The 27,601-nt window shown below is 39.8% G+C and overlaps 1 protein-coding gene across 2 annotated transcripts in view; it reads right to left on the minus strand.

Annotated features, from left to right (window-relative positions):
* tlcd4a (TLC domain containing 4a) overlaps nucleotides 1–27,601 on the minus strand; it is a 57,174-nt gene that overhangs the window by 14,659 nt on the left and 14,914 nt on the right. For both annotated transcript variants that reach the window (XM_072574608.1, XM_072574607.1), the window contains 4 exons: nucleotides 27,023–27,112; nucleotides 24,906–24,964; nucleotides 18,140–18,234; nucleotides 3,617–3,690 (listed from right to left, as the gene is read on the minus strand). In XM_072574608.1, coding sequence (XP_072430709.1) covers nucleotides 3,617–3,690; nucleotides 18,140–18,234; nucleotides 24,906–24,964; nucleotides 27,023–27,112 — 318 coding nt within the window. The remainder of the gene's footprint in view (nucleotides 1–3,616; nucleotides 3,691–18,139; nucleotides 18,235–24,905; nucleotides 24,965–27,022; nucleotides 27,113–27,601) is intronic.

Below are 27,601 nucleotides of genomic sequence, written 5' to 3' on the forward strand. Positions count from 1 at the left end.
AAAGGCTGAGGCACTTGGGGTTGTTTTCATTGGAGAAAAGAAGGTTTAGGGGTGACTTGATAGAGGTGTACAAGATGATTAGGGGGTTAGATAGAGTTGACAGTGAGAACCTTTTTCCACGTATGGAGTCAGCTATTACAAGGGGGCATAGCTTTAAATTAAGGGGGGGTAGATATAGGACTGATGTTAGGGGTAGGTTCTTCACTCAGCGAGTCGTAAGCTCATGGAATGCCCTGCCAGTAGCAGTAGTGGACTCTCCCTCTTTATGGGTATTTAAGCGGGCATTGGATAGGTATATGGAGGATAGTGGGTTAGTGTAGGTTAGGTGGGCTTTGATCGGCGCAACATCGAGGGCCGAAGGGCCTGTACTGCGCTGTATTCTTCTATGTTCTATGTTCTATGTTCATAGCTGATCCACTGAATTGCTGCAATGCATCTTGTGAACGTTGCATTCTTGTGATATATATGAATATTGAGAACAGCAAGGAAGCTAACTTTTCTCTTCCATAATAAGCTTCCAAAACTTCATCGAGGCTATGCAATCATCAAGCACTCTATCACATTGCTGATTAGATTATAGATGAAGAGGCTTTGACGCATCAGGGGAGTCAGCCATTGCTCGTTAACTAGCCACTACGTTAACCTTGTCGACACGGCATTGTTGTGCTAGTCCAATACACTTCCAGTTAATGGAGGTCTCAGAATGTTGCATTTGCATTATCCAGTGATAATGTTACCACTGAAAAGTGAAATGGAAAAGGTCAGTCCTAGGCTAGGTGAGCCCTGAACTCTATGTCACCCAGATTCCAGCAAATTTCATTATCAGAACGGTATTCATGGAGATAAACACTGTAGAATCAGCAGCAAACCCCCTCAATCCCAACCAACATTCCCTGTAAGCTGCCTGCGAGGTGATACAGTAACACGGAAGGTAATACACAGTCCAATTACAAACAGTCCCCATTAAGTCAAACAAAAAAAAATTAAAGTACTACAATTTCAAATGAATGGGTTGTGCACCAAATATACACAAAGTGGAAGGTTGGCACCACAAGAGGGCCCTAGTTCCTCGGTTGGTGTTAATACACATCTCTGGAGCAGATGGGAGTTGAACCTCCACTTCCTGTTCCAGGGGTAGGAACACTACCTCGGTGCCCAAGTTCCTCTGGATAATGTCTTTATGCCAACCATGTCCATCTGTTCTGTGAGGAATCAGGAGCAACCTTCCACTTTGTGTATATTTGGTGCACAACCCATTCATTTGATATTGTAGTACTTTAATTTTTTTTTGTTTGACTTAATGGGGACTGTTTGTGATTGGACTGTGTATTACCTTCCGTGTTACTGTATCACCTCGCAGGCAGCTTACAGGGAATGTTGGTTAGGATTGAGGCGGTTTGCTGCTGATTCTACAGTGTTTATCTCCATGAATACCGTTCTGATAATGAAATTTGCTGGAATCTGGGTGACATAGAGTTCAGGGCTCACCTAGCCTAGGACTGACCTTTTCCATTTCACTTTTCAGTGGTAACATTATCACTGGATAATGCAAATGCAACATTCTGGGACCTCCACTAACTGGAAGTGTTTTGGACTAGCACAACAATGCCGTGTCGACAAGGTTAACGGAGTGGCTAGTTAACTAGCAATGGCTGACTCCCCTGATGCGTCAAAGCCTCTTCATCTATAATCTAATCAGCAATGTGATAGAGTGCTTGATGATTGCGTAGCCTCGATGAAGTTTTGGAAGCTTATTATGGAAGAGAAAAGTTAGCTTCCTTGCTGTTCTCAATATTCATATATATCACAAGAATGCAACGTTCACAAGATGCATTGCAGCAATTCAGTGGATCAGCTATGAACATTGAATGGCAGAGCATGCCTCAGTGGTCAAATGGACCCGACCTGTTGCTATTTCTTAAAGTCTTCGTTCAGCCCTTTTTGTGACGTCCGCCATTTAAGAAGCAGCAAAACAATTAATATCTTGGGAACAGCATTTCCACTTTGAAGTCAGTTCATTATTGCTGTGTAAATTATTCTCTCAGCCCCTGCATATCACCATTGCTAGAAAGACCACAGCAGAGAATGCTGAAAGCTTGCTGGAAAATGGGGAAGGCTGAGTCAAAAAGTGAAGGCAAAAGCAGGAAGATAACTTTTAAAATATGAAATCATTGCTTTTATTTCCCCCAAGGAGCAGGTCCAGCAGCACTTCTTCATCCATTTCAGTTACTCACATTCCTTGATTTTGTTGCCTTTCATCAAAATACTATGTGTAGTGACAAGAACAAGTGAAGGTCAGACAATGAACTGACTGGATCCACCTTTACCAATTTCGAAGGAGTCGAGGAACCCATTGTTATCAGAAATTGCTTGCACATCTGAATGGTTTGAATGTATTCTTTGAGTGCCAATTTGACTTGATAGCAAATTAGTCAGTGTGGTCCTCCTAAGCACATGGTCAAGTCAGAGTAATTCCTATATTTCTGGCCCAACATTATAGCTAGGTTTCTGAATGGTAGTGACCCTACCCCTGCACTGGAAAGTCTGGGTTCAAGTCCCACCTGTACCAGTGCTGTGTACTAACATCACTGAATAGGCTGATTGGAATGATGTAAGGGCAGAACATGGATAAGACAACACACAGGCAATTGGTTCTACACAGCTAAATATAGCACACTTAAGAGACATCTCAGACAGACTGCAAGGACAATGAATTTGTGTTAGCATGATCATTAAAAAGGAGAAACAGAGGAATACAGGAGAGAAAAACAAAAATAACCTATATATTTAATCAGAACAATGCATGAAACCCAAGTGAGACAAGTTACAAAATGTTAGCAGAAACAATGATATTTGATACTAAGTCATACATCCTCGCTTAGAATTATGCAGCAGTTTGTTCATCCTCACCGGGTAAAAATCCAGGAACTCCTTGCCTAACAGCACTTTGGGTGTCGCTGCACCCCAAGGTTTGCAGTGAATCAAGATGGTGACTCATCACCACCTTCTCAAAGGTGGTCAGATATGGGCATTGACTGCTGGCTGTGCCAGTGATGTCCACACATCATAAGTGAATATTAAAAATAGTTTAATTACCAACCAATATGAAAAGGCAACAACATCTTGAAACTTACCTCTCCCCACCACCCATTGTACTGGGGCCAATGGCAGAACAGCAAATCAAATCGAGCAACTTATCGAGATTCCCAATTCATTAACTCTCTCTTCTGAGCCATTAATCTCCAAATGATTTACGCACTAAAAAAATTGTCTGCATTAAACTCCAAAATGTTTAGCAATAAAATCCAGACCTTTCTTTTAAAAAAATATTTCAAAAGCAAATGAAGAGTTATTGCTTTGACCCCCTTAATGTTCCAGCGGTGTGGAGGTACCAGTGTTGGACTAGGGTAGGCAAAGTCACAAGTTACATGACACCAGGTTATAGTCTAACAGATTTATTTGAAATTATAAACTTTCATCACCTGACAAAACAGCAGCGCTCCGAAAGCTCATGATTTCAAATAAACCTGTTGGACTATAACCTGGTGTCACGTGACCTCTGAACATGTTACAAATTATATCTGTTTAGTTATACATAAATACTAAATATACCTACCGCTGGTTAACAAAAGGTGTTGAAAATTCTGCAATCAGACGGAAGTTAGCAAAATAAGGCAGCAATCCTTGGCCCTAAAAGAGCAAGTTAAAAATTTAAAGTTTACCTATAATCCACATCAAGCAAATCTCTCCACAAGAAAAGGTAACATATTGACTCAAAGCACCATAGCCTTCAAGAAGTATATAATAGATTAAAGAGAAACAAATTAAATACTTTGGTCACTTACGTTCCACCAACAATTGAAGTAATAACTTTGCTTTGAGGCAAAAACAGAATAAAATACTAATTTTGTATAATGCCCATCTCTGCAATGGTTCATTCTTAAGATAAATAATGTTAATGCACATATTATATAGACTGTGAATATTTGTATCAAATGCCAACCACACGGCTGGAAAATTGCACAAACAGACTTAGCTCACAGCATATTCCACCTGCATGTTCTGGAGTACCATATCGAAAACAGCACGTTGACTAATGTCCTTACGAAGACCTGCCTACTTTCAGGATAAAGAAATCCAGAATTTTAACAGTGGAGAATGGGACTCCTTTCCTTTCATTTTTTTGACCATAAAACGATTACGAACTGTTGAACTAAAGAAAAGATTGCAAGAGGACACATTTATTTTCTATATGTAGACAAGTTCATTTGGTTAGAGGATAATGAATGTTTACACATTTCAGTTTTCAAACAGGCTTACACACCTTTGAAATACTTGATTACAAATCTTTAATGGAAAATAGTAAGCAAAATGTTGTAATTTCACTAAATATCTTTAAATGCTCATTTCCAATAGGAGCCTTTCATGGAAGACAATAAGGAGATTAAAGGCATTATTATCTGACCAGTTCTACAAACTACAAAAATAAAGCACAAAAATCCACTAACTTACAAATTATCCAATGCATAAAGTGCAGAATCTGTACTATTCGAAGGCCTTCATAACAGCTCACTTAAGTGAAAATAAAGGAACTTAAAGTCCTGTAAATTTCCACTCTTCTACAGAGAAGATACCACTGCTCTTGGAAGGAAGCATGTTTCTCTCCATCTTTAAACCCCTTTAGTTCCCTTCACTTCAAGATTAATCTCTGATCAAACAGGCGATAGATACCAGATGTCTTCCACTGGCAGTATAACAAGTTGCAAAACAAGATGAGCATCTGGTGTTGACAAACTCTCAAATAAAGAACCCACAAAAGTCATTAAGTTCAATATTTTCACTAACTCAAGAATTTTTAAAAAGACAATGTGATTTGACTGCTATTATTTCAACTAGGAGAAAGTGAGGACTACAGATGCTGGGGATCAGAGCTTAAAAATGTGTTGCTGGAAAAGCACAGCAGGTCAGCAGTATCAAAGGAGAAGGAGAATCGACGTTTCGGGCATAAGCCCTTCTTCAGGGCTTCATTCCTGAAGAAGGGCTTATGCCCGAAACGTCGATTCTCCTTCTCCTTTGATGCTGCCTGACCTGCTGCCCTTTTCCAGCAACACATTTTTATGCTATTATTTCAGTCAAACAGCTTTAATAATTGTTCAAACTATCCACAAATTCTCCAGACACTGATCTGCAGAGATTGTCAGCTGTGCTTTAAGGATTTTATTTGCAGCATTTTTTTTTCAACTCAGCAAATTCCCTGCTTGTCTCTGGATTGCCAGTCTGTCTAGGGCAGAGTGCCAAATTTGTCCAATAAAATGTACAACTGATTGGTGCTGGGTGGGAGATGCTGGGAAATTGTAAAATATTTTAGTTTACAGAGTAATAATTCCAGTGTTAGATTGCCAACTGAAGTAGCCAAATTCTGATATCCATGCAATTCTATGCATTGTTTGAATTAAAATATTTGTAACCCTTCCAAAAAACATTATTTTGTTCGATTCCGGCAAATGGTTTAGGGTAGTGGTAAAGGGACATAGAATAAGGTTTACTCTAGACACAGCTGGAAAATAAATAGTCTCCTCTCTGTGCTTTCTCAATTTTCCATCACTAAGACTGCCTTTCTTTTGGCCCTTACCAAGAAAGTTGTAAGATTAACCATTCCTGCAACTTCGACAATGGTAATGACTCAATCTTAAGGGGTGATGGTTAGACTCTCTTGTTGCAGGCGGTCGTGTGCCTGGCAATCACTTAGTGCAAATGTTTCTTGCCACTTGTCAACTCGAATCTGAGTGTTATCCAGGTACTTGCTGGATTTCAACATGGATTGCTTCAGTATCTGAGGAGTCGCAAATGGTGCTGGACATTGCGCAATCATTGGCGAACATTTCCACTTCTGACCTGATGATGGAGGGAAGGTCATTGATGAAACAGCTGAAGTTTGGCTTGGCAAGGAACACTTCTCTGAGGAATCCTTGCGGAGAGGTCCTGGAGCATAAATAGTAGACTTGTTGTAGCAAACAGCAAAATAAAAGTGAATAGCGAGGAGGAAAGCCTTCGATTACAGGATGAAATGGACATGCTGATCAGATGTAGTAAACTAGTGCAAATGGAATTTAACGCTGAAAAGGGAGATGTGATGCACCTAAGAGAATAAACAAAGGAGTATACTTTCAATGGTAGGACCAGGATGTAGAAAGGATCAGAACGATCTTCATACGCAGGTATACAGATACGTACAGGAAAGGTAGATAAGATGGATAAGAAGATGGGATCCTTGACTTTATTCATTGAATACAAGAGCAAGGAGGTTATTTTGCAGCTGGATATAACACTAGTTAGGCCACAGCTGGAGTACTGTGCGCTGTTCTCGTTGCTATAATATGGAAAGGACTAGGTTACACTGGAGAGGCCACAGAAGAGATTCTCTGGAATGTTGTCGGACAGGGTTGAAGGATCTGAGCTACAGGGAGAGGCTGAACAGGCTGGAGCTGTTTTCCCTGGAGTGTCGGAGGCTGAGGGGTGACCTTATAGAGGTTTACAAAATTATGAGGGGCATGGATAGGATAAATAGACAAAGTCTTTTCTTTGGGGTCGGGGAGTCCAGAACCAGAGGCATAGGTTTAGGGTGAGGGGGAAAAATATAAAAGAGACCTAAGGGGCAACTTTTTCACGCAGAGGGTGGTATGTGTATGGAATGAGCTGCCAGAGGATGTGGTGGAGGCTGGTACAATTGCAACATTTAAAAGACATTTGGATGGGTATATGAATAGGAAGGGTTTGGAGGGATATGGACCGGGTGCTGGCAGGTGGGACTGGATTGGGTTGGGATATCTGGTCAGCATGGACGGGTTGGACCGAAGGGTCTGTTTCCGTGCTGTATATCTCTATGACTCTATAAATGGAGCAATTTAGTTGTGAAGAGAGACTAAGTAGGCTGGCATTGTTTGCCATGGAGCAGAGAAGTCTGAGAAGGCAATAAAACTGAAGTGTCCAAACTTCTGAGGGACATAGACAGGGTAGATAGGGAGAAACATTTCCCCTTCATAAAGGGGTCAAATCCAGGGGGCACAATTTCAAGGTAAGGAATAGGTTTCGAGGGGATTTGAGGAAACCAATTTTCACCCAGAGCATTCTGGGTATCTGGAACTCACTGCCTGAAAGGTTGTGCTGAAGCGGGCACTCTCAAGACATTTAATAACCAATAAGAGCACTGGAAATGCCACAGCATAGGAGGATATAGACCAAGTGCTGGAAAAGAGGTGAGAATAAATGGATGTTTGATGATCAACATGGACACAATGGGCTGAAGGGCCTCTTTCTGTGTTGTATAATCTATATAATGTATAAACCTAATGGGTCGTCTGATCAGTTTAGGATAATGTAGTCACTTTAAACCTGTATGGGAGAACTGTAACCAATACAATTTTTAATCCCGCTGAAGCAGAATATCAAACACTTACAGATAGATGAGTGAGAAAAAAAATCTTGAAGCTTATCATGATCAATTTCCATGTTGAACTACGAAGAAATTAATAAAAACACTTGTGGACTGGGTCCAAAAAGACATTTATAACAAATGTCTACCTCCTCCGGTTCACACAAAGCGAAGATCGTTTCCAGCTGGGGAAATATTGAAAACCAAGGTTAGCTTGGCAAGTACAGTCCAAGCAGAATTGGTTAAATTTGCTTCCACTTGCAGTTGCTATCAGTTGGGAAACTGTATAAAAATATAAACAAGTTTCCTCTATTGGGATAGCACTTATCCACTCAATATCTGGAGCAAACAGATCAAACTTAGACACTCAAAAGGTGTCTAAGCTCTTCACGCTACATAAATGCCAGGCAATGACCATCTCCAACCAGAAAGCATCCACCCATCATCCTTTGATATTCAATACTATTACCATTGCTAAACCCTCCACAATCAACATCCTCGGGTTTACCATTGGCCACAGTAACCTATCTTTTCAATTCTCTACTCCCACCGTACCAATACTTTCCAAGCAATATTGTACCTCCCTTTCAAAAAACAAAACCTCAATCCATTAGCAGATGTAGATTGCTCATGAGGTCACCGTGAGGCATTATTGTTGACTTCTACCCTGGAGTTCATAGTAGATAGTGCAATCATGAATTACCAACAGACAAATACCAACGTCTTATTTTTAGAAAGCAAAACAATTTGGCCAAATTACGCAAAGGCTGTAATTTATAAACAGCTTCAAGGTGGTGAAAAAGTGATTTGGTATAAATACTGCTGTTACCCAAGAGTGGCAAGACCAGAGTCTGGATCTCTCCAACAGTCAGAGAGTGATGAGAGAGTGAGAGTGAGTGCGAGAGAGACAGAGAGAGAGAGAGAGAGAAAGAGAGAGAGAGAGAAAGAAAGAGAGAGAGAAAGAGAGAGAGAAAGAGAGAGAGAAAGAGAGAGAGAAAGAGAGAGAGAAAGAGAGAGAGAGAAAGAGAGAGAGAAAGAGAGAGAGAGAAAGAGAGAGAGATAGCAGCCAGCATCAAGGTAGAAAGAGAGAGCAAATCTAGGACTGACAGATCTGGGAGCTGGTCATTATGCAATGCATAGAAGGTACAAGAAAATTTACACTGGGGAGAGAGATACATGAATAACCTCTGATGGTGATACAGATGGGTGTGCTGCATCACACAGCTGCAGGACGTGAACTTCTCCTTCTCCATCTCCAAATACTAGTCTCAGGGAAGATTCATTGTTGGTGGTTCCTCTGGCAAAGAGTATGTGGCTAGCTGCTCTTGCACACTGCACAGCAGCTAATTACAAAATGGTTGTGGCTAACATCTGGATCCACCCTCTCTCTCTCTCTGGGCCAGTAATGGTGCAAAGGAATCAAACACAATGTAAGGAAGATGAAGAAATTAAAAGAAATAAAACATGCGTCATGCAATCTGCTGTTACTGTTAGATAAATATTTTACAATGCTGTCATTCATTACATCCCATCAGATAGATAGTGATTAACTCCACTGGGTTTATAACAGAGATACGTCTACTGTCATCTGGAGAAAGAAAACATCATTATCTTACCAGGTAGCTCTATAGAAAAAGAGTTAAGGCATACTTACAGCATTATGAATGCATAAACTTGTGAAATGTACAATGACGAAAAAAAAACAAAAAAAGCCCATTCAAAAATGGAGGTTGAAAGCATTGTATACTAATACCACTACATTCTGGTAAGTCCATATTACTACGAGACAATACAATTGCTCAGTATATAGCAATAGCATTTAATTGCAGACAAGACATATATACAAGCTCACTAGGTAAATTGATTCTCTCCTAATTTTGTAGTTTTGCAGTTTACCATTTTAAGCTCAGATGGTAAAGGGTGTGAGTGGGATTGAAGTATATAATTAGGTAAGTAAGGAAAAAAGACAAAGAAGTTAGACAACTACATAGCATCTACACATAGGACTACAGTTAGTGGCAGAGAAGCAGAAAATTCATGCATTCTAGCACTGTGAAAGGAAAGACAATATTAGGTGCTGACTAGCCCACATTTTTCAGGCAATCAGAAAGACAGAAGCGTTGTCAGTGGTAATATGACCAGTACTACAGACTTCACATGAGTATCTTGCTCTGTTTAGATTCACCATTTTTTTTAAATTGACAGTTCCGATGGAGAGATGAAGGAAAAAGGAACCTTTTCAAGAATTAACAGGAAAGCAGTTACCAATCTTCTGGAGCCAAAGTAAATGCAAAAAGGTCAATATTACTCAGGAGATGACCAATATAGCACAAGTGGCCTCATTTAAAAATAAACAAAATTTGACAGATTGCATGCAAATTAACCATTTAATGTTCCACCACAAACACTAACCTCCAGGATTCGTTAATATTGCTGCAACAAATTGGTTAAATGATCTATTGTGGGGATTTAATTTTCCATTTACAACATTGACAGACATTGCATGCTCAAAAATAGATACAGATAAACGTAAAAGCTCCAACTGTTCCTCCTCTATAAAATCCACTTTGGACGACAGGCTTTTACGACATCATATTCTGGTTCAGATATGGTTTTCAAAATGGGTTCTACTGCAGCACTAAACCAATAACCAAGAGATCTTCAATACAAGTTGGTAATAATCCAAAGAAGAGAAAAAAATTGGTTCAGTTTTCAACTACACTTTTTGTTAATAAAGATCATTAATTGTGAAAAACTGTTTGGAAATAGGTCTTGCAAGCCAGCATGGGTAATAGAAAAAGCTGAATTGTTCTATATCAGTAACCTGGTCAGAGCTTTGGGATGGTGGGTATTTTGCTTATACACAAGAACAAACTTTTGAGGACAGTAGGTGACAAGTAAATTGTAAAAGGCCTATCTATAAATGACACACATTTTCACAACTGAAATCTATTGGCTCAGTTGTGTCACTGAAAAGTAGAAATTATTTCTGTTACAGTGTAACTGCAGTGCAAAGCATCACGGTGTGCATATTTTGGATGGATAACTTAAAACAAGTTCACATTTGCGTACTACAGACCTACTGCAAGTCTGTAGTGTCAAATGAATGACCAGTATTCAAAAATCAGAATTAGATAACACTTATGCTAAATTAAGACTTGCCATAATTGGCCACTACTCAAATTTATTAGCTTGGAATCAATTTAGAACAGTATTTGGTTAGGCACAAAATGATACAGCAATGTATATATACATCAAAAATCAAACACATCAGCAATATGTTGATTAATGAAAAAGCTTTTAAGTGAATCTTTTTATACTGGCAGACCTCATCTGGCACTTCTCTACAAACAAATAGCCTATCCTATTTTCAGATATTCTTTTACAAGGATCACAAATGAAATAATGAATGGGACAAAACAAAACTCGTACAGTGAGACTCCCATTCACTTGATGGTTAAATACACCAATGTGGTACAGTATTTCAGCCAATTGCAGAGTTAGCTAGTTTCTACCAGTACACTGACAAGAATTAACATAAATAGCTCTGGAAACAGAAGGAGCAGAAATTCTAAATCTGTTCACTGATCCCTGCAAGTGCGCACAGATGAAGATCGGTTCCCTATCACTGCACAACTTTTAATCTAAACAGTTCAGGTTCACTCAGACATGCCCCAACATTGAATTCCATCTCATGCAGATCTATACTTCAACATGGATCATTAAATCTCAGGAAAGGGGAGTTGCAAGGGAATAGAAATGAGAAATAGATTCGAATCACAAATTAAGAACACCCTTATTTTAGTCAACGTGTTGCTGGTAGCAAAATTGAACCCTCAAGATGAAACACAAAAAAACATGCAAAATCGAAGACACAAATGCAGCAACATGCACAGTTACAATAGGTAAAGATAGAGAAGAAGATAGTTAACTTACATCCCACTTACAATTAAACACTGCATGCAAAATTACAAAAATAGTGAGATAAATCAGCTAACCCAGTGATGCTAGTCTCAAAAAGTCTTTGGACCAAGGGTGAACAGCAAGAGACAAGTCTAAAGCCATTGCAAATTCACATAACTTTAATATAGCGAGACATTTTATTATACTGAACTACCGGTACAAAATCTTGTAAAATAAAATTATTTAAAAATGCATTATTCATAATGCACCAAAGATAAGTTAGTTTGAAGGAAATTCCATAGATTTTGCATGGAAAAGCAAGCACAGCAGTAAATCTATAAAAGTAGTCATTAATAGGCATCGAGAGTACAATTTTTATTTATATTAATTCTTACACAAAATGTACTTCCTACATTCTTCTATCGAATTTTCCCCTCAGACCTTTCTCTCACTTTGAGTGGCCTAACCTACATTTTAAAATTCCATCATCATTTAGTCGCTGCGTACATCTTCCCTGCTTCTCGGGATATGCCTGTTATTTTTCAGTTTATGCTCCCACTTCTAACTTCCATCTACAATGTAAAGGGAAGGAGAAACCACACCAATTTTCTTTTCCTTGTTTCAAATTGCAACTTTTCAATGGACAAAAATTATTACCGTACATCTCTTATGTATTTTTGCAGTGCTTCTAAATCCTGAAATGATGGAATAATAAATATTAATAATTGTGTCCACTTCTATATTTGTGTTCTAAACTCCCTTCTTTATGCAAACTAGATTCATACATTCATCTCTCAGAAGGCCATGATTCTGTTATTGGTAAAGGGAGATTGTTTTAAGAGAAAACAATGAGAAAATGGTGCGGAGGAGAAAGTAAATTTTCTTCAGCCAAAATGTATGAACAACAGAAATGCAGAGCATTTCTTAAAATGTTGAGAGATTGGGCAGTGTCAATATACAAAGGGACCTTTGTGTCCTTGTTCATTCATCACTGAAATCAAAGAGGATTGATGAGGGCAGAGCAGTGGATGTGATCTATATGGACTTCTGTAAAGCGTTCAACAAGGTTCCTCATGGTAGATTGGTTAGCAAGGTTAGGTTACATGGAATACAGGGAGAACTAGCTATTTGGAACCAGAACTGGTTCAAAGGTAGAAGACAGAGGGTGGTGGTGGAGGGTTGCTTTTCACACTGGAGGCCTGTGACCAGTGGAGTGCCACAAGAATTGGTGCTGGGTCCACTGCTTTTGTCATTTATATTAATGATTTGGATGTGAAAATAAGAGGTGTGGTTAGTAAGTGGACAGCAAAGAAAATTACCTGAGAGTACAATAGATCTTAATCAGATGGGCCATGGGCATTTTGGAAAAGACAAATTAGGGCAGAACTTATACACTTAAATAAGAAAGTCCAGGGGAGTGTTGTTGAATGAAGAGACCTTGGAGTGCAGCTTCATAGTTCCTTGAAAGTGGAGTTAGATGTGGATAGGATAGTGAAGAAAGTGTTTGGTGTGCTTGCCTTTATTGAACAGTGCATTGAGTATAGGAGTTGGGAGGTCATGTTGCAGCTGCACAGGACATTGGTTTAGCCAATTTTGGAGTATTGCATGCAATTCTGGTCTCCCTGCTGCAGGAAGGATGTTCTGAAACTTGAAAGGGTTCACGATTTACAAGGAAGTGTTGCCAGGATTAGAGGGTTTGAGGTATAGGAAGAGGCTGAATAGGTGGTGGCGAATTTCCCAGAAACATCAAAGGTTGAGGGGTGACCTTATGAGGTTTATAAAATCATGAGGGGCATGGATAGGGCAAACAGGCAAGCACTTTTCACTGAGGTTGGAGTGTCTAGAATTAGAGGGCATAGGTTTAAGGTGAGAGGGGAAAGATTTAAAAGGGACCAAAGAGGCAATTATTTCAGACAGAGGAAGTGGTATGTGTATGGAATGATCTGCCAGAGGAAGTGGTGGAGGCTGGTACAATTACAACATTCAAAAGGCATCTGGATGGGTATATGAATAGGAAAGGTTGAGAGAGATCTGTCCCAAATACTGGCAAATGGGATTAAATTTGTATAGGATATCTGGTTGCCCTACACGGTCTGAAAATAAGAACTGCTTCATTCAGGTGAGGAACCTTTAGAAATCTCTTCCAGAGGTCTGTGGAGACTCAGTCATGCATTCAAGACAGAAATCAGTAGATCAGTAGATCACTAGATCACTGCAGGCGACACTGTGGCACAGTGGTTAGCACTACTGCCTCACAGCGCTAGAGACCCAGGTTCAAATCCCGCCTCAGTCTGTGTGGAGTTTGCACATTCTCCCCATGTCTGCATGGGTTTCCTCCGGGTGCTCCGGTTTCCTCCCACAATCCAAAATGTGCAGGTTAGGTGATTGGCCATATTAAATAGCCCGTAGTGTTAGGTGAAGGAGTAAATGTCGGGGAATGGGCCTGGGTGGGTTGCTCTTCGGAGAGTCGGTGTGGACTTGTTGGGCCAAAGGGCCTGTTTCCACACTGTAAGTAAGTAATCTAATTTCTAGATACACAAAATCAAGGGGCACAGGGATGGTACAGGAAAGTGACAATGAGGTGTAAGTTTAGTCATGATCTAGATGAACTGCACAGGAGGCCTGAATGGATTAGAGACTCACACTTTCTCCTGTTTCCTATGTTCACCAGAGACCAAGGTCACAGGGCTTAGAACAAGGCTGGAAGATTTGTCTTCATTTGGCCAGAGCGAACAAACCCCAGAATATTCACCATGGATGTCCATGATTGGGAAGCCAAGTACTTTAGCGTAAAAGACAAGGCCAAAAAGTTTTGGCCCATGGGAATAGGCTGGGAGTGAAGATTTTTTTTTTGAGTGGTGGAGGTGGCTAGTTGTTTTCCCACCTGCATGATTCAGTCAGGGGCAGAGATAGTGGAGGACAGCCTTCCCACTCAAAGGCTGAAAGAGACCTTTAAGCAGCCCACCTACTTCCCATTCCCATTAGCATGCTCCGTTGGTCCCCACTGAGCTCATGCTGGGAACTGCTGCTGGAATTGAAGAGTCGACCATCCTCCATCCATCTGGCAGCATTAGGCTGTCGGATCTCCATCATTAAAGGGACAAAAGCCCTGATGCCAGGCAGTTACTTGCCCAATTAGTATAAAATCGCACACATACTCCTGGAAAAGGTCATGAGAGGATTACCCCAGATTTCCAGCCTGCCGTCAGGGCCTCACCCCTGATTTTAATTGTAGCCTATGAACTGTGTCACAGCGCCATTTGTCAACAGCTGAGGGACAGGAGGAGGTGGTAATGAGAGAGTCATTTTCTTGCCCATGCTTCACCAGAATGCTTAAAATTCAGAGGACCGAACATCCCAGATTCATTCTTATAAATCAAACAGCCTTATCTATGCTTTTGGTAGGTAGACCTGCCAGTGGAACAGTGGGTGGCACAATGGCTCAGTGGTTAGCACTGCTGCCTTACAGGTTCAATTCCAGCCTTGAGTGACTGTTTGTGTGGAGTTTGCACATTCTCAGAGTGTCTACACGGGTACTCCAGTTTCCTCCCACAGTTCAAGGATGGGCAGGTTAGGTGGACTGGCCATGCAAAATTGCTCATATGTGTCCAGAAATATGGAGACTAGATGGGTTAACTATGGTAAATGCAGTGTTATGGGGACAGTGTGGAAGGGGTGGGTCTGGGTGGTGTGCTCTTCAGAAGGTTGGTACAGACTCAATGGGAAAAATGGCCTCTTTCTTCACTGTAGGGTGAACTTGGGGTGGAAAGGTCTGGAACATCGGCTGATACAGCTGAATATGCATTATTGTGTCAGGTCTTTATTTGATTATACTGTAACATAGTTATGTCAACTAGGTGCTTTCAGGCTCAGCTGGGCTGGACATGTCTTTGTCATGTCTGAATATGGGTCTTCAATCTAAAGCATAGGGTAATCTAATTCAAAAACTACATGTCAACACCAACACATTACACCACAATATAATAAAACAAAGAATTGTGGATGCTGAAGATCTGAAATAAAAACAAATTGCTGGAGAAACTCAGCAGATCTGGTAGCATATGTGAGGAGAAAACAGAGATACCCATTCCAAGTCCAGCGACTCTTGTTCAGAGCTGCACCACAAGCTTGTTAGTGTTTTCCTTTGGTGTAATAAGAGGTCAGCCATCTTGGAAACATTCACTCATGCCTCTCCCCACAGATTCTGCCTGGCCTGTTGACCATTTCCTGCATTCCTGCAGTATATTACTAAAGGATAATCAAATCCTGTCAGATGCTCAGGAATTACTTTTATAAGAATATTGTGTGTTAATACTGTGCAATACTAGTGTCAAATAGGAAATGCAATTAACAATATTAATGAAATGACTAAAAATTTTGCATTTCTGTTGCATTTGTTTTACAACTTCCAGATGTCCCAAAATGCTTTCCAACCAATTACAGGGCCTTTGAGTCATAGAGAAGTACAGCATGGAAACAGACCCTTTTGTCCAACTTGTCCATGCCGACTAGATATCCTAATCTAATTGAGTCCCATTTGCCAGCACTTAGCCCATATTGCTTTAAATCCTTCCTATTCATATAGTAATCCAGATGCATCTTACATGCTGCAATTGTACCAGCACTAACCTCTGCATGAAAAAGTTGCCCCTTAGGTCTCTTTTATATCTTTCCCTGTTCACTCTAAACCTATGTCCGCTAGTTCTGGACTCCCCCCTCCCAGGGAAAAAATCTGGCCTACTAACCCTATCCATGCCCCTCATGATTTTATAAACCTCTATAACGTCACTCTCAGCCTCTGATGCTCCAGGGAAAACAGCCCTAGTCTATTCAGCCTCTCCCTATAGCTCAAATTCTCCAACCCTGGCAACATTCTTGTAAATCTTTTCTGAACCCTTTCAAGTTTCACAACACCCTTCTGATAGGAAGGAGACCAGAATTGCATGCAATATTCCAAAAGTGGCCGAACCAACAGCCTGTACAGCCACAACAAGATCTCCCAACTCAATATTCTGACCAATAAAGGAAAGCATACCAAATGCCTTCTTTACTATCTTATCTAGCTGTGGCTCTATTTTCAAGGAACTATGAACTTTATGAAGTCTGGTCACTGAGCAGCAGCCAATTTGTGCAAATACCCTCAAAACACAACATGGTACCAACCATATAAATTTGTTACTTTCTGCGATAGTGATTGAAGAATAAATGTTGGTCAGGATGCTGGTGATAACTCTGGAAATGGAACAAAGGGAGACCTTGGTTTCAGAAGCCTCATCTGAAAGAAAGAACCTTCACCAGTGTAGAGCATGTCCAGAGTACTGTGCTGGAGGTCAAAACGTTTGATGCTGATAATCTGAAATGGGCCTTGAACCTTGCAAATCAATGGGGAGAGTATTACACAGTGCACCGTAAACCTTTGACCTGTGGATTGTCCTCGCTTCACATCAGTGAAAACATTCCTGAAGATCACGGCTCCCAGAGAAAAGGTTTTGAATGAAGAGTTTAAGCTGAGGCCCTTACTTAACAGAGAGAAAAGATTATACCTGCACCCTGTAAGTTGAAAGGTAGTCCTTGAGTTTAACATTCAAATGTAAGAATTTAGTCACTCAAATAACACAAAATAAAAACCTGCTTGAGAGAGAAATGCAACACTCATAACTACCAGTACATTCTGCAGTGGACTCTCTGACTGTGAACCAGAGGGGGGGATTTTTTTGGAATCTGGATCCTTCATTCATCAGGCTGCTGACTGAGGCTGTCACTTGTTCCTGGCGAGGGGAGGGGGAGGACGTGTCACAGGTCTGTCAAGCTATGTAGCGTCATCATGTCACAGGCCATGGGACTAGGAGCTGCTGAGTTTGGAAGTGACTGGCACCCTGCAGTCGGTTCTCATGCAGGGACTTACCCTGTGTCCATGAGGTGTTGATGTTATGTTAATAATCAGGTGGCAGCTCCATAAGATAGTATGCACTCCAGTGGGTGGAAAGGTTCCTACTGCGGATCACAGGCAGTGGTATGACACTTGCAAAGAGGCCACAAGTGGCAGATACTGGAGATCTGGTAAATTCGCATCGATCAGGTCAAACACTGATGTTCTGCTGTGAACAACTTGATAACCAGTCTCAATGCTCAGTAAAATTTCTCATTCTAATAATTTACCAATGTTAAAGTGAAACAATGCTAAAACTGGGCAACTTTAAAATGCAGAGTACCTGTATATTACCAATAAGTGATAGCAAATGGCAGTCCAGTTCAGTGGTTCAGAAATGATAATGTAAAAAAAATCTGATTGACTTTTGATTTCTAAAGATTTTATTAAACATTGACAACTTTAAATTTTCAATCAAATAGCTCAATTGTTAGTCCAGGGGAGAAAGTAAAAATGCACAGGTGGAACTAATAAATTGTCCAGACTATTTCATCACACAAAAGGGGTGTATAATACTTTTTCACAATGGCCATAAGTTGGCTTTTGACATTTCCTATAAGAAATATCATTATCTGTGAAATGTTTTGGGATGTTTAGGACACCTGATAGATAAATGCAAGTTCCTCTTCTGCAGAAAACCAGAGGGTAAAGTACACAGGTAGCTTAAAGAAAATTCAATTCCCATGATGGTAATCTTTACAAAGTCACTAGCACAACAATTCAGAAAGTACTTAAACTCAATTCAGTGGTTGGCCACAAAATTAATTCAATCACTGTAACAATTGGTTATTGCTGGCTAAAGCAAAGGTCTGTCACTGTTTTCCCTTGGTCCTTTCTTGCCCACAAATATTGCTATTGTCTAATACGGCACTCACCAGTACATAGTAGTAAGCATATAGCGCTGTTGAATGGTGGATAATAAAATATATGTCTCCAATTGCTTCCCAATACCATAAAATAAGTAGGAAATCTAGAAAAACAACATAAAACCAAAATTAGAAAGAGATTAGATGTGGTCCAGAGGCTTATTCAGTTGCTCAAACAACTTTACAGCAGCTTTGAAAACAGATTTATTGCAAACAGTTGACCACATAATAAACCATAAAGTGTAGGAGCATAAGTACAGTTCGTTCTGCAATAACTAGCATTTCAGTAGCGCGAATTCACTGTAACACGATGATGAATTGCCGACATTATTCCGAAGTGCAAACTTTTAAAACATGTGTTGGCTCTAACACAATTATATTGCCAACAGTTTAAGCACTGTTTCTAAAATGTGATTTTTCTATAATGCAGAGTTGCACAAGAACACAACCACTGCATGATAGAAGAGCTACCTGCCGATCGTTTGACCTATCAAATCTGCTCCACCATTCAATGGGATCATGGCTGATTGGATAAACCTCAACTCCACATTCCTGCTTTCCTCCATTACCGTTACTAATCAAAAATCTGTTCATCTTAGTCTTGAATTACATTCAACTGTTTTAAGGCCTCAATTATTTAATATCTATATTTAGGACTCAGAAGATTGAGAGGTAAACAATCCAAATTTGCTGAATATACAAAAATAGGTGGGATGACACATTATGATAAGGACATGAGGAGTCTGTAAGGAGATAGGATAAGTGAGTGAGTGGGCAAAAACCTAGCAGTTGGCAGATTAATATAGGCAAGTGAAAGATCATGCAATTTGGTAGGACAAATCAAAACAAAAGAGAAGATTCAAATTAAAATAGACAGAGACTCCATACACAAAAAAAAGCAGTTTGGATGTTAACATAAAACAGAGACTCAGCAGCTTTAGCAGTATCTGTGAAATAAAAGTAGAGTTAATGTTCCGAGTCCACTAACCCTTCTGCACAACTGGAATCTGAATATTCTTGTATGTGAAACAAAAACAAATTGCATGCAGGTGAAACAAGTGATTAAAGGCAAAAGTGTACAGGGCTGGAGTTTAAAAATACTGGAAGGAAGTCTTGGTGATGCTGCCTTGGAGTACTGTACACAGGTTTGGTATTTAAGAAAGGATATGCTGGCATTGGAAGCAGTTCCAAAGAGATTCACTGGGTTGATGCCTGGGATAACAGGGGTGACTTACCATGAATGACTAAACAGATCAGGCCTTCATTCATTAGAATTTCGAAGAATTATCGCATTGAAACATGCGAGATGCAGAAGGAGCTTGATAGGGTAGATGTTGAGATGTTTCCACGAGTGGGGGAATTGTGAACTAGGTACACTCACTTGAAGCAGAGATGCAAAGGAGTTCCTTCTCCAAGCCATTCAGTATTCTGTATGTTTCAATTAGATTCCCTCCCGCCCCCACCTCATTCTTCTAAACTCCATCAAGTGTAGACCCAGAGTCCTTAAATATTCCTCAAATGTTAAGCTCTTCATTCCTGGGACCATCCTCGTGAACCTCCTCTGAACACGCTCCAAGATCAGTGCATCCTTCCTGAGAGACGGAACCTTAAACTGCACACAATGAGGTCTGACCAGAGCCTTCTTGAGCCTCAGAAGTACATCTCTGCTTTTATATTCAAATCATCTCAAAATAAATGCCATCAGTGCATTTGCCTTTCCAACTACTGACTCAATTTGCAAGTTTATCTTGAGAGAATTGTGGACTAGGACTCCCAAGTCTATTTGCTCTTCAGACTTCTGAATTTTCTCCCCATTTTGAAAATAGCCCATGCCTCTATTCTTCCTACCAAAGTGCATGACCTCACACTTTCTCACATTGTACTCCAGCTGCCACTTCTTTGCACACTCCCCTAACCTGTCCAATACATTGAATTTGCCCAAGCACCTTTGTTGAACTTCTTGAAAATAGCAGTTATCACACCTATCCCAAACAATGCCTTAAACACTGTCTAATGAAGAGAATGTCACTGAATAATACCGTTTAGACACTTCGAGTTAAGTACTATATGGGGTACCAAAACATGTTTAAACAACACTGCACATCCACACTTCAACAACATTGGCAGAAAGGATATTTGCCCAGTCATGACAAAGAAATTACACTCCATATAAAAGCTAAATGCCTCCTACGTGTAGTTCTCTATGCCCTCCAACAAAGTCCTATTAATCGGGTGGACCCTAGTGATATCAAAATGTTTCCTTTTCAAGTGCAGTATCAACACAACATTGGCATCAGTGGAACTCCATTCACTCCCAACAAATAGCTTTCCACTACAAATATAAATAGCAAAGGATTAGTTTCTTGTAATATCGGTTCTTTTTAGGATATGATTTAAAGAATCAAAATTGTTTAATGCTGCAGCAGAAGTCAATGTTGCATCATTAGCATGACACCCAATTCTGTATGGTTTATTGAGACTGATAAAACAGACCCTTCTGTCCAACTTTGCCAGCATTTGACCCAAACCTTTCCTATTTATGTACCCATCCAGATTCCTGTTAAATGTTGCAATTGTGTCAGCCTCCATTGATTCTTCCGGCAGCTCATTGCATACACACACCATCCTCTACATGAAAAAGTTGCCCCTCATCTCTCTTTTATAATCTTTCCCCTCTTACCTTAAACCCATGCCCTTTAGTTTTGGACTCCCCTTTCCTTGGCTCTTCACCCTATCCCAGCCCCTCATGATTTTATAAACCTTTAACTTCACCCCTCAGCCTCTGACGCTCCAGGAAAAACAGCCCCAGCCTATTCAGCCTCTCCCTATAGCTCCAATATTCCAACCCTGACAACATTCTTGTAAATCTTTTCTGAACCCTATCAAGTTTCACAACATCTTTCCTATAGCAGGGCGAACTGAACCCAGTATTCCAAAACAGTCACATTTTTCAACAAAGATATAAAAAGAGCAAACTACAAATGCTGGAAACGCAACATGGGATATGTACAAAATGTCCTAGTTGAAATAGGACCAGCTTTGAAAAGTTGTTTCATTTGCCATTGATTTCAAGCAACACTAATGTGGTGGTAGATTTGTTAAATCACTCGTTTTTTTGGCTGTTGCATGTGTGCATGAAAACTGCTCACTGTCCTGAACTGCCAAGCTTCTATCAACCTATTAACAAGCAATATTTGACACAACATTGCAACAAACAGTAAAATATACATAAATACTTGCAATTACATGGACAGCAAGCAGTGAATTCCTTACAGTGAAAGCAGTATCGCTTTAGTTACAGACATGTAACAGTGGTACATCAGTATGTCAATCATCGACATTTAAATCATCATTGACTGCAATAACATTTCCTTAACCAAATCATTTCATTTACAAAACCCTTTTGGAGCTAAAATGATCATTAAAAAATAGCTTTGCTTCATTCTTCTCTTCCCTCACTAACACTGCCTCCATTCAAACATTCCTAAAAGATACAAGCAAAAATGCCTATGTTCACAGGACCTCGAACAGAAGAAAAACTGGAGAAAGATTATGGTATCAAGTTATTCTGATTCAGGCATTTTAACTCAGACAAATAGCAATAAATTTTTCTGTGTCTCCTACACAGCGGCAATAAGAAAAAGTTTAACGTAAATCAATTCTAAAATTACAGCATTCAAATTTTGATTTACAGAAATTATGTGGAGGTTGCATAGTGGTAATGTCTCTAGACTAGTAACCCAGAGGCCTAAGCTAGTGTTATGAGAAGATGGATTCAAATCCCACTAAGGTAGATAGTGGAATTTAAGATTTGCTGGAAATGCGCAGCAGGTCAGGCAGCATCCAAGGAGCAGGAGAATCGACGTTTTGGGCATGAGCACTTCTTCAGGAGCCCTTCTGGTTTCCTGAAGAAGGGCTCATGCCCGAAACGTCAATTCTCCTGCTCCTTGGATGCTGCCTAACCTGCTGTGCTTTTCCAGCAACACATTTTCAGCTCTGATCTCCAGCATCTGCAGTCCTCACTTTCTCCTTGAATTTAAGATTTGGTCAATAAATCTGGAATACCAAATAACGGTAAACGACAATCAGAACAACCACCACGGATTATCTGGTTCACAAATGTCCTTTCAGGAGAGAATTCATCTGTCCTTACCTGGTCTAGCTTACAGGTGACTCCAGACCCACAGCAATATGGATCACTCTTAATTGTCCAATGATTAAGCAAGCTACTAAAGGGTAGTTGGGTTTGGGTAAAAAAATGTGCCAGCAACACCCACATGCCATGAAAGATAAAGGTGAAAAAGCCATTTTTCTAAAACAGAACTCTTAAAAATGGATGAAATTGCATCCTTACAAAAAGATTTAACTGGGGGAAAAATAAGACTATAGCTTTTATTAAAATATCACTGTGGCTCAGTGGTTCACACTGCTGCCTCAAAATGCCAGGACCCGGGTTCAGTTCCTGCCTCGGGTGACTGTCTGTGTGGAGTTTGCACGTTCATCCAGTGTCTGCATGGGTTTCCTCCTGGTGCTCTGGTTTCCTCTCTCAGTCCAAAGATGGGCAGGTCAGGTGAACTGGCCATGCTAAATTGCCCACAGTTAGGTGCATTAGTCAGGCATAAATGTAGGGAATGGGTCTGGGTGGGTTACTCTTCAGAGGGTCGGTGTGGACTTGTTGGGCCGAAGGGCCTGTTTCTACACTGTAGGGAATCTAATCTACATTAAATCAAGAAACATTTCAGGTCTGTTAAAAGTAAACCTTAGTTTACAGAAGCGGCAAGGATTTTTTGAAGAGTAGTAATTTTAGTAGCCATAAAACTAGAACGTCAAATGTTGGAAATATACAAGAGCAACTACACAAGAAATAGGAGGAGGAGAGCCTGCAGTCCCTCAAACCTACTCCCCCATTGAAAATGACCATATTCATCTTGGGCTTCAACTCTACTTCCTCCCCACCCCTTGCTCTCTTCTAGCCATTTCCCATCCCCACCATTGCTCCTCATATGCTTCGACTTCCTGAGAGACCAAAGTCCTTCGATCCCAGTCTTATATGTTCATGACAGAACATCCACAACCGCCTGGTAGATAATTTCAAAGATTTGCAACCATTTTAGCCAAGAGATTTCTTTGCACTTCAGTCCAAAATGATTGTCTGCTGATCCCAAGGCTGCGTCCATTTTAGATTTCCCCACCAACAGAAGCAATCTCTCAACACCTTTCATCTCAAGCCCCTTGAGAATCTTGTATGTTCCAAGGAGGTCAGCTCTCATTCTTCAAAGTGTTACACAGCTTCTCATCACAGGAGGACTACCCTTCAGACCAAGGACCAATTCAGTGAACCCCACCTATACTGCCTCCAATCCCATGGAAAAGCAGATTGTAGGAGGAGAGGGTATTTGGCCCTTTAAGACCACTCCATGATTCACCAGGATCGTGGCTAATCCCCTATCTCAACACTAAATTCCTCTCTTTTATCCCTATCTCTTGGTGCCTTTTAAATCTGAACATTTATCTAGTTCTTTCTTAATTATTGATCTCTATATTTCCTAAATATGGAGTCCAAAACTACAAATGATAAATGAAGCCTCACTAATGACTTGCAGTGTTGCAGTGAGACTTCTTTATTCAATGCACCAACTTTCTTCGAATAAAAAGAGGCCAATGTCATTTGCCTCCACAACTGCTTGCTGTGTGTTCCTTGTATACACACACACCTGAGTTCCCATGAACACCAACATTTACAAGTTTTACAGCTTTTTTAAAAATTCTAGTTTCTATTCTGACAACTGAAGTGAATAACTTCACACCACATGCATTATATTCCATCCACCACCTTATTACCCAGTAATTTAACTTGTACATGTCTCTTTGCAGTCTGTGTCTCCTCCACCCAGCTTATCTTACCTAGTTTTGTACAATCAGCATATATAGAGGTATTACTTCTTGTCTTTTCCAGGACCAGGCATGGGTCCTCACAACATTCCCCTCATCACAGCCTACCAATTTGAAAATACACAGACAACCGAAGACAGACAGATTGGACAATTGGGTTATATATCTTTCAACCAGCCTAAAATGTCAGTCATTTACCCAAATAGAAATCACATTTTTACAAATGCTCATGAAGCATTTTACATTTTTATGACTGAAATCTTAATTCAGTATCAGCAACACTACATGTTCTTTACAACAAGCCTTGTATTTTCAGTGGGATTTTTCAAGGAGAGAAAGAGAACCAAATCAGAAATTTCCATTACACAAATACAGCAGCACCTCAACTTATGAACTTAATCCGTTCCGGGACCCGGTTCGCAAACTGAAAAGTTCACGAACTGAATCAATTTTTCCCATTGTTCAGATAGTGTAAGAATGCTTGGACGGCTGTTCACAGCGCACGCACCAAAGAAGAACTGAATGAGATCACGCGGGGCCCGAGAGCCTTTGCGTTCAACAAGCGCGTAGCAAAGCAAAATAATGAAACCACTTGGTCGCACATGGGCTTTTTGCATTCGTACCTTGAATTTCGTACATACGTTGAAGCAAAATTTTACGTACAATTCTGTTTGTAAACCAATTTGTTTGTGAACGGGGTCGTTCGTATGTCAAAGCGCTACTGTAATACCATCTAAATCTGACCTCATTGTGAATTAGGGCCCCCTTTATGTCTTCGCTCCTAACCAAATTCAGATGTTGCTGTAATTCCAAGCAATTACAAAATATTCTGGTTATGGAATGCATTTGGCAAAAGAAAATCCTTCAGATGAAAAGTACTCACCTGAAATGAGGTAGCCTGTAGTTAGACCAACATTTAATTTAACCAGTGTAGGGTCACCCCTGCAAGTAACAAGAAGCTGAAGGTTATATTTTGCAAAAAATAAACTGTTTTGTAATGGTACTCTCTGCATGGAATCTTTACACTGCATTAGTTCCTTGCTGAAAGGGCATATGTGCATTTGGGTCAATTGGCAAACATAAATGAAAGGTTTTTGTCCACAGTTTTCACCTCAGCCTTTTAATCTCCAAACTAATTATTTGATATTTGAATTGAGACTTGGCAATAATTTTGTGACCATTTAACATTTTGTGTAGTCAAATTAAATGTATCTTCCTTAAAAAAAAATTGACATTTGTCATTAATGCTCAAAATTCAGAAGGAAAAAAGTTGTTAATATTTTATATTGCAATCTTTTTTGTCAGCTAAACTAGCATGAAGTAGGAATTACTTAAATGATTTATGGTTGTTTTGTGTTTGGATCCCTAGCAAGTTTAGATCAAGTTCTATCCTTAAAGGAAAACACCAGAGTAAACTAAAACATCAACATCTTTTTAAACTGAAAATTAGCTCTCCTTCCTCATACTTATTTGCCAAGTTGGCCTCATTGCTGAATGTTGATATCTTCCAGTTAGTTTGTGACTTTGTTAAGTATTGACATTTTAAATAAAAGCATATACATCAACCTGAAGAATACTGGGAACTTAAGTTACATTATTGATTATTTTTTCGATAGAATAGGTGGACTACTCAAATCCTCAAGGTTGTACCACAATTCAACAAAACCATGACTGAATCTTGACTTTAACTCAATTTTGGCTTCATATTTCTGAACGGCTTTGGCTAAAAATCTACTGATATGTTACAATTCATCATGTTACTATCTTTGCTCATTAAAGGGATTCATAATATTGCTCTGAAATAATGTGAATGATTTTGTCACGTTCCCTTGTTCCAGACCCCCCACCAGCAGAAAACATCTCTCTTCATCTATCCCATTCGTTCTTTTCAAAATCTCAAACCTTCACTTCCCACCCAAAAGCAAACTAAACTTGCATAATTCAGGAAACACCAACCAGATCTGTGTGATGTGTGTTTAGAAACCAACTATTAGAGGCATGGTAACATCCTGGACTCCTGACACAATCTTTATTCTCCTCCTTCCAATGGTAATATGTCCTAAAGAACAGCGACCAGAACTCTCAGTACTTCAGCTATACTCTATTATTAGTTCTTGGCAAAGCTTTCTCCCCTTTATAATTATATTATAATTTTAAATGCCAATGCTCCATTTTGATTTCACATATATTTTATGTATATTTTAGTACTACATTTTAGATACAAGCTTAGGTTAAATTAGCACTATGGTGTTATGAATGTTGGACGAGACAATGTGGTTATGCTGTAAAATGTACCCTTTACTATCTGATCTGGAATCTATTGAAATACCAAGTGACACAAATCAATCCTGTGGCAGCTTTTATTTTTAACAAAAAAAAAGAGAAACAGACAAAACTGATAAATGCTGTGTGGAGAAGCAAATCAACTGCTATGAGAGAAAGACTGTTTCTATGTTTGCAGCCAAGCAGGGTGCTGATATGGTTTCATGGTTTGTTCAAATAAAGAGAACAGAAAAACAGGACTTTGAGATTGAAGGAACAAGGAGTTGCTGAGGTGGGCCTTGCAGGTCCAAGTCAGATCTGGTAGTCTCAGGCTGAGTGAAACTAATTTCAAAGGGCTTGGATGTTTTGACCTGACATGGCCAGGAGAAATAATTAAAGAAACAAATAATTAGTCATTAATAAGAAAGCACTCTTTTTGTTAAAGTTTAGTGTATGTACCTGTTAAGAAATGTCTGACCACATTAGTTTTAAATTTGTTCATTATAGGAGAGATATCAGAACTTGAAATCTTCCTTTTTGCTCACTAGGAGATTCATCACTTTTACAGGGGGATTGTACCAGCACCATCGTTGTAACAGAAGGCATGACGCTGGTAAATTTAGGGACGAAGAAAAATGCAACAATTTCTCAGTGTTTCTTTTAAAGATGCCTCACTTTGCAACACATTTCCAGCCACAGAAATTCAGGAACCAAGCCTAGCTTAAGTAGGTATCTTACCAGATAGGATTGGCATTAACTGCATCATCAAACCACAGCAAATATAGACTCAACAGCCCAACCACCAGTGCATGAAATGTTGACACCACCCTAAAAAAATGGAAAAACATAGATTGGGCATGATCAATGCATTCTCTATAGCCTGTCAGCTTAACAGGGAGCATTTTATCTATCATTTACAACAAAATCACATGTACCTTTACCATAAATTCATTCGTAATTTCAGTAAAAGTAGGCCAGGGAGGAATCGTTCCATTTCATTCCATAGTTCAGACATTTTTGGTCACAGCAGCATTCTTTACAATGAAGTTAAACATAATCAGTGCATAAGTATGTAAGTTAGCTCGCTGAGCTTGATAATCAGTGCATATCATGGGAAAGAGGATGTTGAGCTCATGCCGATATTTATGTTTGTGTAAAATAATATAAGAATAGAATCCCTACAGTGCAGAAAGATGCCATTTAGCCCATTAAGTCTACACTGGCAGTGCAAAGAGCTTCCCACCCAGACCCAGCCCTCTACCTTATCCCCGTAACCCCCCATTTCCCATGGCTAATCCACCTGTGTACACAATGGAC

Source organism: Chiloscyllium punctatum, chromosome 7 (genome assembly GCF_047496795.1).
Source record: "Chiloscyllium punctatum isolate Juve2018m chromosome 7, sChiPun1.3, whole genome shotgun sequence".
NCBI classification, from domain to species: domain Eukaryota; kingdom Metazoa; phylum Chordata; class Chondrichthyes; order Orectolobiformes; family Hemiscylliidae; genus Chiloscyllium; species Chiloscyllium punctatum.